This window comes from Chenopodium quinoa, unplaced genomic scaffold (assembly GCF_001683475.1).
Source record: "Chenopodium quinoa cultivar QQ74 unplaced genomic scaffold, ASM168347v1, whole genome shotgun sequence".
Lineage (NCBI taxonomy): Eukaryota > Viridiplantae > Streptophyta > Magnoliopsida > Caryophyllales > Amaranthaceae > Chenopodium > Chenopodium quinoa.
In genome coordinates, this window is record NW_018744988.1 from 2,212,638 (window position 1) to 2,230,810 (window position 18,173).

Here is an 18,173-nt window from a genome sequence, read left to right on the forward strand (position 1 = left end):
ATTGCATAGTCACTTATATTATTTTAAATTATACTCGTATATAAATCAATATTACATATTTCAACAAATAATAATAATAATTATATTGTTAAGATCATCTTCTCTATTATATTGTGAATCTTTAACCATGTAATAAAAAAATAATGATGACTAGTTATTGACAACTACTCCTAATATCCTTCATTATCTTAACATCTCAACCCACACCACGCCAAATCCTTGATTAATAACTCTTATAATCAATCTCAACTCACAAAGGGAGTGGCATGATATGCCTTACCTTAACCACTTTCATCGCACCCTCTTTCTATTATTACTCATCACCCTTTCATACACAACAACAGCCCAACCATCACCAACTTCCGACAACTACGACTCTCCTTTACCCACCAACGCCATCATCATCATCATCATCGTCGTCGTCTCCTTCGGTGTCCTCACTTGCTGCGCCCGCCCATTCATCTCTTGCTTCAGCGCCTACATCTACGGTGGTAGCACCCAAGAAGGCGGCGAAGGCGACGATGGTGGAGTACGACAGAGGGAAAATCCACGTGGACTTGACCCTTCTATAACCGCCGCTTTTCCTACTTTTTTATTTTCCGATGTCAAAGTCCACTTGATTAGTAAAACGACGCCGTTAGAGTGCGCAATATGTTTAAACGAGTTTGTTGACAATGAACATTTGAGGTTGTTACCTAGATGTAGCCACGTGTTTCATCCTCATTGCATTTCTCCTTGGCTTGCATCCAACGTTACGTGTCCTGTTTGTAGGGCAAATTTGGAAATTCAAGTTGACCGTCCGAATTCTCCTACGTCGTTAGCGCAAGTACTCCTACAACCGTACGAGGATGAATTGGACACGTCATCGGATCGAGTTTCGCAACTGCCTCGTGGTGACGATCAAGGGGACGACGTGATCGTTCATATAGGATCATCTCCGGAAGTTATAATAAAAAGTCCTACGATAAACACAAATAATGGAGTGGGTGAACGTAGGGGTTTTTTTCCTAGGTCACATTCGACGGGTCGTTCATTGGTTGAAGATCGTGAGAAGTACACGTTAAGGTTACCTGACGAGGTACGCAACAAGTTAAGGAATTTAAATAATTTAAGTAGTCTACCCCCTGCAATGGTTAGTCCACGGACCGGATACCGGTCTAGGAGGAGTAATAGTTGTGCTACCATAATAGCGGGTAATAAACCGGACCAGTGGCGGTTTACTATGAGTCCGCCTTTTATTTCCCGGTCAGGATCTACCGGATTGGCAGAAGGCAGTAGCAATAACAATTATAATAATAATAATAATAATTTAGGGGCGATTATGAAAAGTCCACGGAGTTTTTTTAAGTCAATGAAATCGCCAAAGAAATCACCATTGAACCGTAATGTTCGATGTGATGACATAGGTGAACGGTCATCGGATAGATTATGGTGTAATCCTACGTCTCAAGAAGTAGAATTAGAGCATCATTAGTGGTTTAATTTGGTCAATGAAATTTGAGTATTATTATTGTAATTTTTGGATTGTGACTGGTTGGGCGGTTGAAGTTTTGTTTATGACCCTTTTTTTTTTTAATGTATATTAGTTGTTTAATTGTTTTGTAATGATGATTGGTGAATATGTGAAGGGATATTAATTTACTTGGTAAAAAAACAAGTACAACAACAAGGTCTAACCCATTATTTATTTCTTTATTTATTTATAAGATTCATAAATTAATTGTCAAATTACATACTAATTCAAATTATGATGTCAAGTATATGAAAACACTTTTAATTTTACTTAATGTTCTTTCAAAAAAAAAAATTTTAAAAAAAAATTACTTAATGTTAACTTCATTCAATTACTTAACATCATGTAATCTCAAAGAAAAATAATATTTTAGAATGCTTAATGTTAACTTCATTCAATTACTTAACATCATGCAATTGATCTGCTGCACTTTTATTGTAGAAAAAGTACATACATATATGCTGCAAAAATTCAAATGATGTTATTACTTAAAAAATGAAGGTACACCGTTGTAGGCTATTTAGCATAATATAAATACTATTGTTAGTCATGTACAAATTTTCCCTTTTGGATTTGTATTATTACAATATAATTCTCTCTATATTTACTCACAAAGGAGTATTACAATTAGACTATAGTGGATTTGGTAGCATTGTAAATTTGGCGGAGATTTACAATAAGGGTATATGTATATTTAATTTGTGTGTGTGGCTCTTTGTGTGTGTGGCTTCTTGTTTTGTTTTTGTGTTGCTTTGATAAATTGAAGAGAAATAGAAAATAACTGGCATAGTGCCCGTGCGATGCACGGATTATAAATCAAATTATTAAACCCGTAGGAAAAATAAAAAAAATAAAAAAATAAGGTAATTCATTTACTATTAAAGGACTTGTACTAATGATCAATAAAAAAAAAGGAACGTTATTTGAATAGTATTTTATATTATTTGAATTTCTGTTAATTTTTTATAATGTTATTTTATTAATTAAAAAATAATTGAATAATACATAGCTATATAAGAAGTGGACTAATTTATTTATATCTCCCGTTGAGAAAAAACTAAAATTTTCTTATCATACCATCCGCATCAGTAGCTACAATCAGTCTAATATATACATGTTTTTATTTACCCGTTGCACTCATTAAATCTATAGACACAATAATAACATTATATTTGACCTACCAGACCATATATTTTTCGAAGTTAAGCATTGTGCCAAAAATTATATATTATATAATAGTCATATATATAACCAACAGCTGATTAAATATAGTATACGACACAAATACTTCGTATATAGGTATGGATACTGATAATTTTATATAAATAAAATATACGGAGTATATATTACTAAGATTTATCCCTACATTAATTATAAAAAGGTTAACAAAACTCTTATAATAGTGCATGGACATTTATATATTTAAAAATGTTCTTTTTACATATATTTTCCCCCATTTAATTTTAAATGCCTTAAAATTGTCTCTTGAATTCGCTAAATTGATTTAAAAGGTTATGTTTATTTCAATATTTAAAGTCATTTACTATTTTCATTTCCTTTTGTTTTAATTTTTCTATTTAGAATTTATTAGACTATTAGGTTTCAAGATCGAAGTCAATATCTCTTTACCGTACAATCACTAAATCAAAGTCGCTCAACTAAAGTTTTGGACATTGCATAGCTACACAACATCCAACACATTTAATGATTACATGCAAATAATTTTAATAAAACTACGGATTCGATATAAGTTATTAAACAATTTAATTAACTATATATACATTTTGATAGGTGTATATCTTTCATATTAACAAAAATTTACAAATGTTATTATCATATTTTGAAAAAAAAAAATAGACTTTGGAGTTTTGTATAAGATAGATAAAGGATAAATTAATTCCCGTCATATATGCATTGAATTTTAAGTGTTCTATACTTCTATCCGGTTCACCCTTCCCCTTCCGATTGTTGTTGCAGGGGAGCACACAGGTCCTCCCTACCAAGTGTAGTCTCAATCACCACTACACCAACAACCAATTGGTGTAGTGGTGATTAGGACTACACTTGGTATGGAGGACACGTGTTATAAAATATTATATTATATACGTATACTTTTTTATATTATAAAAAATATTATATTATATACACATACTATTATAGTTAAAAATATTATTATGTATAAAACAACATAAATTATTGCACATGATTGTTGTATATCTAGTATAGTACATGAGCAATGCACGATTTTTAAATCAAAATGTTAGTTTTTTTTAAAAAAAATCATAAGTAATAGCATTGTTAATACGAATATTATTACAATTTAAAACATGAGTAATAGTTATAATACATTTTAAATCTATCCCTTTTCCGTCAAATGTCTAATTCAATTTAACTTTTATTCCTCTTGTTTAGATTGGTTATTGGTTCAGTTTTTTTTTTTTAAATGCAAGAAAAACAAAAGGTCATTGTAAAAGACATTGTATAGAAAATGAAATAACGATTAAAATTAAATTTATGTTCAACATTATGTATTTTTTTCCAAGACAACATTTCGGCTCAGCATTCAGTATTTGTCAAGGAGTACAACAAACAATAAAAGTAATTTTTACACTATTTTGTATCTTTATAAAAAACTTTTGTATTCATCCGATTACTTGAATTGAATTTAGGATAACTTGTAGACTATTTTGGGTAACTTTTATCAATAAAGCATAAGTAACTTTCATTCATTACAGAGTAGCTTTTATAATAGGTGCACAATATTTTATTGTACATCTGATTTTTTTTAAAATGTTTGTATTGATTTCATAATTGACGTCAAACTAAATATTATCGATTTTATTTAATTTTCATAAAAAAAAAACAATATTAGCCTTTCAAAATACGAAATATTTGTTTCCTTAATTATGCCACTTTAATCATATTGCTTCAAATTAGTTATTATTCTTTAACTTAACTATAAATAAAGATTGGAAAGATTTTATGGATTATTTGTAGTATTGGAAAGTTTATATTTATTATAAAAAATTAAATCAATATTTATGTTAGGAAATCATGAAAATCTTATGCATGTATAAAAACTTGCTTTTATTGTTTGAAGTTTAACAAAAATAACTATGCTTAAATATGTAAACAGTAATTATATAGATATATTTTATATATAAGATAAGCCAATGAGAGAGTGACATTTGTCATCTTCACATTGAGGCGCTTGTCTTTTAGTATAATATATAGAAGATTAGAGTAGAATAGCTTACTTTCTCATTGATTATAATTCGGAATATATAGAGTTACAAAGACCTACTCCTCGTATCAAAAGATATAGTAGGATCTTAGGAATTATATGGAAATATTTTATCAAATCTTCCTAATATACGATAATATCTCAATACCCCCCTCAAGTTGGAGCATGCGGATAAAAAATGCCCAACTTGAAAAGAAGATAATCAAACTGTGCTTTCCCAAGAGCCTTTGTAAAAATATCAGCAAGCTGCGAAGATGTCGAAACATGAGATGTAGATAACCATCCCTCAGTAATAGTATCACGAACAAAGTGACAATGAATCTCAATGTGCTTTGTCCCGTTAACATTAACTAATATATTTTTTTTAAAGAACATTAACTAATAATATACTTGACATCATTAACTAATTCGGAATGTATAGAGTTACAAAGACCTAGTCCTCGTATCAAAAGATATCGTAGGATCTTAGAAATTATATGGAAATATTTTATCAAATCTTTCTAATATACGATAATATCTCAATATGCTTTCTTGACCATATGTACTTGCAAATTCCAATTAACACGTTCCATTTCTATAATAGCAACGTAATAGGTCAATGACTAAATGAGTACCACGCCTGAGGCATTAGATGAAAATCTTACTACTTAATTATCATCAAACTACCCGAATCGGCATGTTTGTTGGTGCATATAATTATATTGTAGGTTAGAGAATATACATTCATATATTAGGAATATAATTAATCATACTTCTATGCAAGTAACACTACATGCTAACCAGTAACCACGCACAATAATAATCAAAATACAAATACTACCTTATAATACATGTACTAATAATATTGTTCATAAATTCCTAAACTAATTAAATGGGAAGAAAGAATTCATTGTATTTGCTTCTATTAGTAATCTCACCTGTTTTAGTATCAGCTGAGAAGGGTAAATCCGGATGGTGGTCAACCTTTCTCATCTCAACAATATACATCGGGTTCATCGTATTCGCCGCGGGGTTGGCGATTTTTATAAGGCGTTACCGTGAGCGTCGTGACCAACTCAACAACGATAACGTTGAGCGGGCGCCAGGGTTGGACGTGGAGGAGATTGATTCACTTCCGTCGCTTAGATTCGCACAGATAAAAATGTATAGAAATGAAAAAGGAGAGCAGCAAGAGCTAGAGTGCGTTGTGTGTCTTAGCGAGTTTAAGGATGAAGAGGTGTTGCGTATTTTGCCTGATTGCCTTCACGTCTTTCATCCTCATTGTATTGCGCCTTGGCTTGCTTCTCATATCACGTGCCCCGTTTGCAGGTTCGATTTTTCTTTTTTTTTTTTCATTTTTTTTTTGGTAATTTAGCAAAGTAATTAAGTAAAAATATATTTATCTTTAAAAAAAAATATTGTGTGTCTATTATCTATGCTTTATTTTACAAAACACATATATCCAAATAGGAAGAAAATATTACTAGTAAATACGTAAATATTCGAGCGGATATAAATCTTGGTGCTTTTTTGTTTGGGCATGTGCATGGATGGTACTCATGTTACGACAATAACTAGTTAACTACTCCCTTCGTCTCTATGGAGGGTTGAGAGAGATTTAGAACTGTCTCGCAAGAGTTGGTCATTTCATGCGGGATTTAAATTTTGTCATTTTAGATTTAGTGGTACAAAATACAATCTCAGTGGTACAAAATATATTTTAGTGCTATTTAAAAAAAAGGTTCAAATGTCTAATTAGGCTGTCAAATAATAACATTTCATCTCAGTGGTACAAAATACACTCACAGTGGCACTCAATGCGGTTTTAGTGGTACTTATAAAAATCCTCAGAGGTACAAAATATACTCTCAGTAGTTGTGATCCCAATTTTTTTTTTTGTCGTTTATGTACGTGAAACTATTTCAGACTCCAAAGGTGGGCCCTACCTCACCCTTTTTCACTCTCTCTTTTCCTCTCTCCCTCTTCCTAGTACATTTGCTATATTATTTTACGTTGTGAGACACTCACAACCCTTCAAATGTACTTCCTCATATTATTGCCCCATATTGTATATTCACTTTATTAATTTTTGGTTGTGTAAAGTTGATGAGAGAGAATATAATAGTACGTGGATCCAAAACATTGTTTGTGAGAGGAAAATTCAAAATAGTGGTCTCTATAGCTATAAATCAAATGGAGCAAAATAAAAGGGATAACTGAAATAGAAAAGTGGAGCAAAAATTAAGGAAAAGAGGGAGTACATAATTTTTTTTTTAAACAAGAACTATGTAGTATTTATAAATCAGTATAAGGTTTGTAAGCTACACTTCTCTTTTCATCAATTTATCATATTTTCCTCATTTTATATTACTTGATACATTTTATTTAGACGTGTTTGTCAATATATAATTTCAAATATTAATATCTTCAATTATTATATAAAACAAATAAGAACGTCATATTTGAAAAATAGAATTCGAGACAAATTTAATAACACCCTATTCAACAACATTGTTTCTTAAAGATAAATCAAAAAATGAAATTAAAGTAATTTATGTGAATAGGGAGAAAAGGCAAAACATATTATCTAATACTATGAAACAGAGGAAATATGATAAAGATGGACCTCACTTACTTTGTGTGTGTAATTAGTGAGCTCTCCTCCTATCGTGGGCTTAGGAGTGTAGCCCACAAACCATAAATCTTTAAAGTTCAGTCACATTAATTCAAACATGGATTACACACCTTCACACACGCTTGCATATGGCCACTACTCTCTACAACTCCCAGTACAATCACTACTGTCCACTACTGCTGATTTAGCATTCATTACTTCAAGGAAATATACTTAACTAAATGACAAAAACAGTAAATAACAGCTTAGGCAATCCACTCTAGCTTTTTAAATTTCTCTAAATTAACTTTCACTTATACAATTATAAGATTTATAACCATTAATTAATAAGTAAAAATCATAATAAAAAAAAAAAAAAAGTTAGAGCGTGTTCTCTTTAGCCTTAATTTCAGTTTAGTTCACTTCAGTTCAATTCCTAATTTTCTTCTCTTATAAACAATTCATTTCAGTTTAGCTCAAATTCAGTAAATCAAAATAGGCCCTTTTTCGTACATACTATAGTAATAGTTTAGTGAAACATATACAAATCAACGTATGTACGTAGAAATCAAAAACAATACAAAAGTCAACGTAAAATAATTAATAAAAAAAAAGAGTAAAAGACGTAGTAGTGAGTATAGATCCTAATGAGCTCGAACATGAAGCAAGGAAAATTGGGCCAAGAATGGAGAATGAAAATCTGTGGTGAGTTGAGAAAGTAAGATAGTGAGGCTTACGTAAATGATAACCTCATCTTAAGACTTTGGTTGTTTAAAAAGAGTATCACTACAAGATAAATCTCTTTTCGTAGCGATTATACTTTCGCTACAATATGCAAGTATGTTTGTGAAATAATTAAGGATGTCGTATCATTTTTACAATCGCCATGATTTTTCTATATAAAATTGATACGGAAAACATAATAATACATATCCACACTATTTTTACACATTTACATAATTTTGAGAAATCGTATCATTTACAATCGCCACTAAATCCTAAAAATCGATACGAAAAGTCTTTTCAAGACTAGATATATAAATATTATTTGACAAAGAATATATAAAATACGTCATAGCTTATTGGTGAAACATTTAATATAAGAGTTTGAGGTTGCATGTTCGAATCTTGTAAAGAGCATACTATTGTATCGAATGACCATTCGTTGGGGAAGCTTTTTGTTGCAATTACAATCGATATTAAAGGTTAATCGCTACAAAAAGGTTATTTTCTTGTAGTGTATATATATGAAAACTTAGATTAACAAATAAATTAAATAATCTTAGTTATACTTGGCCCCAAACTAATTAAGAGGGGACACCATTTACCAATTCATAGTCAAACAGTATACAACCTCTCCGATTATACGAAGTTACAAGATGATGACCACTTATCCCCAATCATGCACCTTAACATGTGAAAATTAATTATTTAATTATCAATTAATCTATTAAAATCTAATTATTATCCAACTTGACCATGTTTGGTACATACACTAAAATATTTACTCTATACATGTTATGTAACACTACTACTATCTACCTAATAAGCATGCAACAACTAAACCAACAAACACAAAATATGCACTAAAAAAAAACTTTAAAAAATAGTGAAAAAATAATGAGGAAAGATCATTTTCTTGTGCTTGTTTTGCTTCTATCACCATCTTTGGCATTTGGTGAAGATGGAAAACCAAAAAAATGGTGGTCAACACCTCTTATAATAGTCCTATACATAGGGTTCTTCCTAGTAGCAGCCGGTGTAGCGATATGCGTACGCCATTTCCGAGACCGGAACCTCCCCTTACACTACCAACATGAGCGAGAGGTACGTGGTTTGGATGCGGAGGAGATAGAGTCACTTCCTTCACTACGATTCTCCGAGGCTAAAATGCACCGGCTTAAAGAGGAGGACCAGCAAGTCGAGTGTGCCGTGTGCCTTAGCGAGTTTAAGGATCAAGAGGTGTTGCGTATTTTGCCTGATTGTTTTCATGTTTTTCATCCTTCTTGCATTGCTCCTTGGCTCTCTTCTCATGTTACTTGCCCGATTTGCAGGTTCGATTTTTTTTTTTTTTTTTTTTTTTAAATCCTTAAGTGTTACATGATCTTAATTAATAATTAACTATAACTACTTATTAGCTAGCTAGCTGATTAATTATAAATTTATTATCAAACTTGTTAGGATTAATTCTTCAATTTTGGCTCTATTATGAGTACTAGTTTATATATATGCATCAATATTAAAGGTAACAAGGCTAAAATCTATAAGCTAATTAATACTAATAATAAGTTGTTGATAAAACTTTACTTATAATGTAAAAACTGTAGGATTTGGAAATGGTATGGTCATATGGAATTATGGATTAAAAGTTATACATATAATTTTCAAGTGTATTTAATAAATAAATTATGATCGTCATTTTTATTCATATATTTTTGTTATTATATGGGACTTTAGGATAAATACGAGTACTGTACTACTGTACTAGAATTTCTTTGCTTGTCATCTCATGAATTGTATTTTGTCTCTATCTTTAAGATTTAGATGTTTCTTGGAAATTCCAATATCTTTGATTATTTATTTTAAAATTTATCTCTATATTACTTCCATCCTTTTTACTTGTCTTCATAAATTATTTGTCAATTTGCCAAATTTCTTGCTTTGTTTTTTTACTCTATGTTTTGTACATTTTTTAAATCAATACCTGTTTCGCGCTCCTAAAATTTGCAAAGTATCACGAATCTATGACTTTACTAGTATAGAGTATAGACTTGAGCAAGTAAAAAGGGTAGGAGGGATGATAATACTTTTTATAAGCATAAACATTATAATTAATTTATACATAAAAGTATGATATATTCATCTTAGCACCACGTAATCTCAGTTAATAAGTAAAAAATGTTGTTTGGTCTTTGGACGAGAACAATTAATTGGGACATTATTCAATTATAAGAAGTCAACGTGTCTTTAGCTTATTTCGTTTTTCAAATAAAAATTAAAGAATCTAAAATTCTCAATCTAAACTTTTCCTGTTTGCCAGATAGCAACTATATAATTCTTATCAAAATAAAAATAATAATAATAATAATAATAATAATAATAATAATAATAAAGTTATATGAAGTATAATAGACAACCCTCTTAAGTCCTCAACAACCAACGTATATGCTAATATAGATTATAATTTAATATATTGTCGTTGTTCAGAATTAATGATCACATTGTCATATTATTATAATTGAGACGAAATACTACTACGTCTATTGCAGGTTCATTTCTATAATTTAATTTCTCCGTATATCCATATATACCAATTAAGTTATTATATGAATTTTTCAAAATAGTTAAGCTAAGTGATTACTATTTGGCATGGGATGGACATAATACTACAACAAGCTAAAGTTGGTCATGCATGCAGGTCGAGCTTGGAGCATAGGCAAGGATCTAGTGTGAGCATGTCTTCCGCATTTGATGCTACTTCAGGTCCATTGTCACAGAGATTTGGTCATAGTGGTTATTTTCAGCACATTATGGATGACAACGACGAAGATCTTGATCACGATCACGAACATGTTACAGTCAACATTGAAGGGTCATCAAACGTACATTCAGAAGTGTTGAGTGATGATGGTCCTAGTACTCCTAGTGACACTGGAAAAAAGTTACATAGGTCTTACTCAACGGGTGACATGATAGGGAAAAATAAAACTAGTATGACTACTTCTTGGAGCCCATTATTTCCTAAAGAAAGTAGTCCAAAGAGTGATTATCATATAACAGTTAATAATAATGCACAACAACATTGGAGTAGCATTATGTCTTTCAAATCGGATCGATTCGTAGACTATTCTTCATTAATATTGGTGCAAATGAAGGGTGCAATTAGGTCACCAAGCCATGTAACGTCTACGTTGGAGCCGTAAGAGATATATTGGTGGTGTAACTCTTAGCCCACTTCTAAACTCTAGAGCTCAAAATTTAAATTGAGTGTTATACATGTACAAATGGAGTCATATTAGCCAATAAGGTTACAAGTTACAACAAATTTAATCGAGAAAAAGTTCATATGATAAGACGGTATAAGGGGGTTTTTTCATCATTTTTCATCCCCTAATACTGTTTTTTTTTCCCCTCTCTTTTATGATGTTTAGTAACTGTGTTATTTGTTATTTTCCCATTAATTGTGCAGGGAACAAGAAACCTAAAAAATTTTATGGGCTTAGGCCTCAGCCTAAGGGGCCAACAAGCTTAATATCAACTCGTTTGATGTAATTCTTTTGTCACAATGATCCTTGAAGAGATGTCACTCCCTCTATTTCTAGTAGAGTCCCATTTGGGAAAAAAAAATGGAACCTTATTTGTCACGAAAAATTTTATTACTCCGATCTATACATATTTAAAAATAAAAATTTATTTTGTTCGATTCATTGTCGATATATAGTTTTATACTTTCATCCATTTATTGTAATTGCTCAAGCATGCAAAAACATTGTTGTAAGGATAACCACTTTGATAACACGATAAGAATACACTACAAGAAAAAAGGTCAAAGAGGGCGACTTTAATCGGTCAAGGAGGGCGAGTTATAGTTTGTCTTGTTAGTTGCTATCAAGGAGGGCAAAATTATAATTGCCCTTTTATTACAGGCAAAGAGGGCGAAATTTACTTTTTGTCTTTCTATTTCAAAGCAAGGAGGGCGAATTAGTTTTCGTCCTGTATATCAGAGCAAAGAGGGCGAATTCCATTTTCGTCCTCTAATTCAGAACAAAAAGGGCAAAATTTTAGTTTTACCTTCTAATTTTAGAGCAAAGAGGGCGAAATTTTAGTTTGCCCTCGTTGAAAGTACTACTAGTAATAAAATAATACGCCCAAAGACAAAAGTGGTAATAAAATAATACTGGTAGCTTCAGGCCTCACTTTTCCCTTCAAAAAAGAAAAACTCTCACTCTCTCTCCTCTAAAAAATGAACCCTAAACCCCCAAATTGATTGCTCGAATTTTCTTCTGCTCTAATCTCTTGCTCGAATCATTTGCTCAAATCATTTGCTCGAATCTTCTGCTAGAATCATTTGCTTGAATCATTTTCTCGGATCGAATCTCTTGCTCGAATCTCAACCAAATCGAAAGTTTCAGGTATTGCCTCGTTGCATTTTACATTGATTAATTACTTAATTGTATGAGCTATTGCTTAATTGCTCGAAATTGCGTAATTGCTTAATTGTATGAGCTATTGCTTAATTGCTCGAAATTGCTAAATTGTATGAGCAATTGATTGCCGTGAATTGTGTTAATTGCTGTGAATCTGTGATGAGCTATCAAAAGTTTCAGGTTTGTGTACTTTAATTTTTGTGAATGTTTTTTTTATTCCGATTTTTCATTGGTTTATTATAGATTCAGTAAAATTGTAAGAAATTATGATTATTCTGCCAAATTGTATTTTTTCGATGATGTAGCATTGGCATTTTTCCTTTTTAATTTAGAAATGGGGCAGATTTCCTCAAAATTATAAACAAAATGGCACTAATTGATACTGTAAAGAATAAGGAATTTAGAGGATCGATAAATAATTTGAAGTTTGATTAGGAAATCTGGATTAAGAAAATCTCTTTAAATGTAAAATAAGGTATGTGATTCGATTTGATTATTATATATGGTTAATAGAATCAATAAACCTTGAGCATTCTAAAGTGCTGATTTGCAGGACAAATTATGCCAAGTATATTCTGAATTTTCGACATAACATAACCAAAGTACAAATGTATAAACTGATAAAAAAAGAAGCAACTGAAGAAATCTTGATTTTATTCCCTATAGTGCTAGGCCAAGCTCAAACTTGAAGATTTTGCTTTCTTAGATTAACCTTTGCCTTTTAGAATTGTCGCCTTTTGATACAATATCAGTGAATCGTAGGTAGTATCTTTGACATGTAGGAGGCCTAGGAGCAGTACATTTGTGAAGCTCCTGTTGTTTTCATCTATGAGTAAGCATTTATGACAGTTTTGAGTACGATCATATGATGTTTTGGTGCAAATATTGGAGCTTAATTCTTTTACTCTGTATTATCTATTGTAATAACAGTTTCCATTAATTTTCAACCTGAATTTGGCCATTCGACCAAGCTTATATTATTGTACAGGAAATTAGGATCAATTCAATAATGTTAAGTACACTACTGTCATTTTCTAAATTGATTGTTCAGGAATGATGTTGAAGATATTCTAGTTACTATTGTTGTTGTTATTGATGCTGGTTGTGTCGTCCATGTATTTCTAGTTACTATTGTTGTTTTTGTATTTCTAGTTAATGTTCTAGTTTCTGAATAGCTGTATGTTTTTGTAATTGCTATCAAGTTAGGTGATAATAATGACTTGTTTTCATAGATATGTTAAAATTGACATGCTTATTAATGAAAAGGACTATAGTATGATGCTTTACTGTTCATATCTTGCAATTATGAGCAATGCATATGATGTCCTAAATCTCTGCCAACCGATCAGATAGTCTCACATTCGCAAAAAACTTAAAAACTAGTAAAATTAAAATTACAAAACCTGAACCTAGGTGCACATTACTCCTCAGATTCAGGTGTAGTGTATTAATCCTTTTTTAACTAGTAAAATGAAAGTAGAATGCTTATAAATGAAAAGGACTATAGTAAGATGCTTTTAGTTGATATAGACTGCAATAAAATGCTGCTAGTTCTCTGCTCAAAAAGTTATAAAACCTGACTCTTTTATATGTTTATTATTGTATTAGGTTTATATTGTTCTGTTCCAAGAAACTGGTACTATCAAGTTTATACATTGTTCCCAACTCTTGCACAAATGATTTTCAGCATTTTATTATTTCACCAATGGTTTAAATGGAGTGATTTTCCTGAAGGGAAATATCAGTAGCTGGCTAGCTTTTATTTTCTTAATAAAGAATGCACATGAACATCATTTCTGGTGGTTACATCAGATGATCTTCTGGCTCACATTTCTGGTTCTGTTGCTCTGATTATTATTGTTTCCTAAATGGATTGATGTTGCTGAAATTAATAAGTGTATGTATGTGATTTGATAGGAACTTGAGGCACAAGCTTGTGAAAATGAGAATGAGGTCATCGAAATCAATGGTTCTAGTTTAAATGTAACCACCTCATCCCAAGATAATGATGATCCCATATATTTAAAGTTATGGGAGAAGTCAAAGAGGTATATTGAATATTTGTCTAATGCACGAACACTTTGTTTTTCTTTATTTTAAAATTCTGACTTTGTTTTATCTTGTAAGGCATAAAAATGGGAAGTTTGACAATGAGGCCGAGGAGAAGTCATGGAGTGTGATACTTGATAGAGGTAATATTTTCAAGCTCACTCTTTGCATAAAATTGCCCTTTGGATGCATTTTCAAGTGATACCTTGTTAAGACTTGTGCTTTCCCGGAGTGTGTGGTATTTGTTTATCCTTGATTGCTGGATTTTAATTGCTATTTTGTGTTGGTTCTGTTTATGTGAAGTGGTGATGGTTGTTAATAGGTGGTTCAAGACTATAGCTATATAGATGTTTGGTAATTTGAAATGGGTTTTTTTTTTTTTTTTTTTTTTGGTTCTGTTTTGTGTATTGAACCATTTTAGGTGGTTCTGTTATGTGTATTGAACCATATATGGTAACTAAGCACCCAGTATCACAATTGGAGGTTAAGGAGCCTTGTGAATTCAGTAACTGCTTGATCTCCAGAAGGCATATATTTTTGAGGTTATAATTACCACTCCTAAGGAATGGTATATCGGTTTGTGCATCAAAACTTCAGTCTACCCCTTAATCCTACTTTTACAGCCGCCCTATCTTGTTGGATGTTAGTAAGAGTGGTATGATGTAGTGATATTTATTTCTTTTATTTTCAAATTTTATAAAGACAACTGTTATCAGGCATTTAGTTGCTTCTGCTGGTATTATTTTCAAATTGTAGGTTCCTCTTAATTGATAAAATTCTCATGATATAATATGTTTCAGTGCTCGTGTAGCAGACTACCTTTTGCAAGCATCTCTGTTTTGTCTAATAGCTGTTGGATCACTATGGTTATATTGCGTAAAATACCGGTCTTGCAGTTTTGTTTGTGATTAGAGACCATGTTTGAGCTCTTGATGTTGAATAATTGTTTTAATAACCTTTATTTTGATGTTGCATTTTGCTACACTATCTTAGATACCTAATCATGTAGCGATCAAGATTGCTTTGGAACTTAAAAAGCTAGTTGGTTTTTGCTTTAAATGATCTGTATTGTAGCAATGTAATACTCTAGTGTTTCTTTATTAATTTACATTAGTCTTGTTTTTGTCAAGTTTGCAGTTAGGGGATCAAGTCAATGTTTTGGGGATGGAGGACACCAATGCAAGGATGAGAAGATTGCTTGATAGACAACTGGTTAATACTTTTGTATATATTTGGTATTAAATATTATTAAATATTTGCTATTATAGAAAACTTGGTTAATACTTTTGTATATATAATGACAAAATTAAAATTTATGCCTATTAGCATCTATTGTAGAAAATTTATGCCTATTAGCACCTAGAATTATTTTTTTTAAAAACAAAAAATTGAACAAAGAGGGCGACTTTGATTTTGCCCTTTTAAAATATGATCAAATAGGGCGAATTTTGAGCAAGGAGGGCAATATGAATTGACTTGTTTGACTTGATTACACAGGGCAAAAACCTTTTCGTCTGATTCAATCAAAGAGGGCGAAAATTTTGCCCTATTTGATTTTGATCAAAGAAGGCGAAAATTTTGCCCTATTTGATTTTGATCAAAGAGGGCAAAATATTTTGCCTTCTTTGATATTTAACAAAGAGGGCGAAAAATTTGTATGCCCTTTGAAGCTAATAGGACGAGGCTAATAGGGCGACTTGGGGGCGATTTTAGAATCGCTCTCTTTGGCTAAGAGGGCGAAATTTGAATTGAACCTAAGAGGGCGATTTAAATTGCCCTCTTTGATATAATATCTTGTAGTGATAGCTCGACCTTGTGAATCTGTAATGAGTTTATCTCGAATAAGTAAATTAATAGTCGGCTCAAAAACAACCTTACTTGGACATAGCTATAACTTAGAAAGTTGAACATCTTTGTCAAAATTTTATGGTCATTAGCCATCTTTTTGAATGTATACATTTACAAGTTATTCCTCGTTAGAGATATATTAATTAAATGCTTATAAAATCAAGCAACCATTTTATTAGTGTAAATATTAATGAATCTCCCTTTGATTACTTAAAAGCACCTAATCTTTTGTTCATACTTGTGCTACATATACTCCTTGTTCTTACTTGTGCTACATGTAAGCCTTCAATGGTGTCGCTACCTACCACTTTTGTTCTTACTTATAGTACATTTAGTCCTTGTTCAGTTGTTCGTAATTACTCATTTATTAAACATGATCTTTGTATCTATGATACCGATGTTTTTTATAAAATAATCTATCGTAAATTTGAAGATACCATACCAAATCAAGATATCATATTGACATACCAATCACAAAACCAAAACCAGTAAATTATACTTGTACTACTTCACGATATGTTTAGTTTTTGCTCGATAAACAAACTAAACATATCATATAGATTAAATATAAATTGTAATAGAGTCAAGTTTGTAAGAAATCAAAATTGCCTCTTTTATACATAACCTTACAATTAATATATGTAGTGATGTCGACGTTATCTCCACAATAAACCAGAAACAATGATTTTAAATTTTTAATATATAGTTGTACACATAATTATATCTCCAATTAAGCTAGTTAGCTGTATAAAATGCTATCATTATCAATTAAATTGACTTCTCAACTTGTTCTTTTGTTTTGGAATAGTATAATACAATATTACAATAATTGAGAATGTACACATAGACTTTGCTAACTTATTGCAGGCATCGTTAAAAACAAACAAGCATTTCAATTAACATGCTTGACTACATGTAGTATTCTCGATCTAATTCAACCATATATGTCAAAGTATCTTTAATTTTATTACATTATATACTTGTATAAAAAAATTTACTCCAATGAATCATAGAATTCACGGGAACCCTCTTCTTTGGAAAGATTATGTAACATTTGTACCACTTTAATGAATCGATAAAATATGAATCGATCACCACATCTGATGATTTTATCGATTCATGATGTTGTGTTACCTTCAAAAACCAACCTTTTTGATTCAGTATGAATCCAACTAAAAGTAAAACGCACCCATCATACACAAAAATGGGAGTACTAAACTTTATTTTTTTTTTTGAATGGAATTTATAAACTTTATATGCCAAGAACTTAAAACCACCAAGTAAATTTAGAGGAATCATTTCCTACAAAATTTGACCTATGTTGAGTACGTCTTTATATAGGCCATAAACGATCAGAGGTTTTAACCGGAGGGAGGGAGGCCATGCTCTTGGAGCTATTGAAAACCAAACCGGATGACACCATGGACCGAACCGACCGAGACGGAGCATTAAAAATAGGTGGAGTCATAGCAAACCACCCACACCGGTAAGCACTCCTAGGGCTAAGCATGGACCGTAACATCTTAGACCGATTTGGTATATTATTTTGTACATCTTCGGGTAACACTAGCGTAAACCTCTCCGAATCGGCCATAGAATGCCCCGTCGAATGTGATCTAGGAAACTTTCCTACAATAGTCTTCTTAACATCCTCACCATCATCTACAAACTCCATCGATTTACTAAAATCGCGGTGAGAACTATCCGAATCATCGTGTAACGTTGTAGGAATATTAATTATAGTATGTGAAGATTTAATGTTACCTGGTTCAGGCTCTA

At 31.3% G+C, this 18,173-nt stretch overlaps 2 protein-coding genes and 1 long non-coding RNA gene across 4 annotated transcripts; all 3 read left to right on the top strand.

Annotated features, from left to right (window-relative positions):
• Positions 1-103: 103 nt before the first annotated feature.
• Positions 104-1,605, top strand: LOC110706647 (RING-H2 finger protein ATL34-like). The gene has a single exon (XM_021884598.1). It carries the CDS (start codon positions 272-274, stop codon positions 1,472-1,474), a length of 1,203 nt encoding a protein of 400 aa, XP_021740290.1. The 5' UTR covers positions 104-271; the 3' UTR covers positions 1,475-1,605.
• Positions 1,606-8,839: 7,234 nt separating this feature from the next.
• On the top strand, positions 8,840-11,449 carry LOC110706648 (E3 ubiquitin-protein ligase ATL9-like). The gene is made up of 2 exons (XM_021884599.1): positions 8,840-9,404; positions 10,769-11,449. Exons 1-2 carry the CDS (start codon positions 8,971-8,973, stop codon positions 11,271-11,273), a joined length of 939 nt encoding a protein of 312 aa, XP_021740291.1. The 5' UTR covers positions 8,840-8,970; the 3' UTR covers positions 11,274-11,449.
• A 785-nt stretch (positions 11,450-12,234) lies between these two features.
• On the top strand, positions 12,235-15,868 carry LOC110706649. 2 transcript variants are annotated; one of them, XR_002508378.1, is made up of 4 exons: positions 12,235-12,482; positions 14,415-14,545; positions 14,625-14,689; positions 15,677-15,868. It is a non-coding gene; the product is annotated as an uncharacterized LOC110706649 (long non-coding RNA). The 2 variants fall into 2 exon arrangements; XR_002508377.1 differs by having other exon boundaries at positions 12,237-12,482; positions 15,684-15,868.
• Positions 15,869-18,173: the final 2,305 nt, after the last annotated feature.

Excerpts from the sequence above, each read along its gene's own strand:
- LOC110706647 (XM_021884598.1), top strand. The coding sequence starts at position 272 with ATGCCTTACCTTAACCACTTTCATCGCACCCTCTTTCTATTATTACTC.
- LOC110706648 (XM_021884599.1), top strand. The coding sequence starts at position 8,971 with ATGAGGAAAGATCATTTTCTTGTGCTTGTTTTGCTTCTATCACCATCT. Across the intron at positions 9,405-10,768 it reads GTTACTTGCCCGATTTGCAG|GTCGAGCTTGGAGCATAGGC; the intron begins GTTCGATTTTTT and ends TCATGCATGCAG.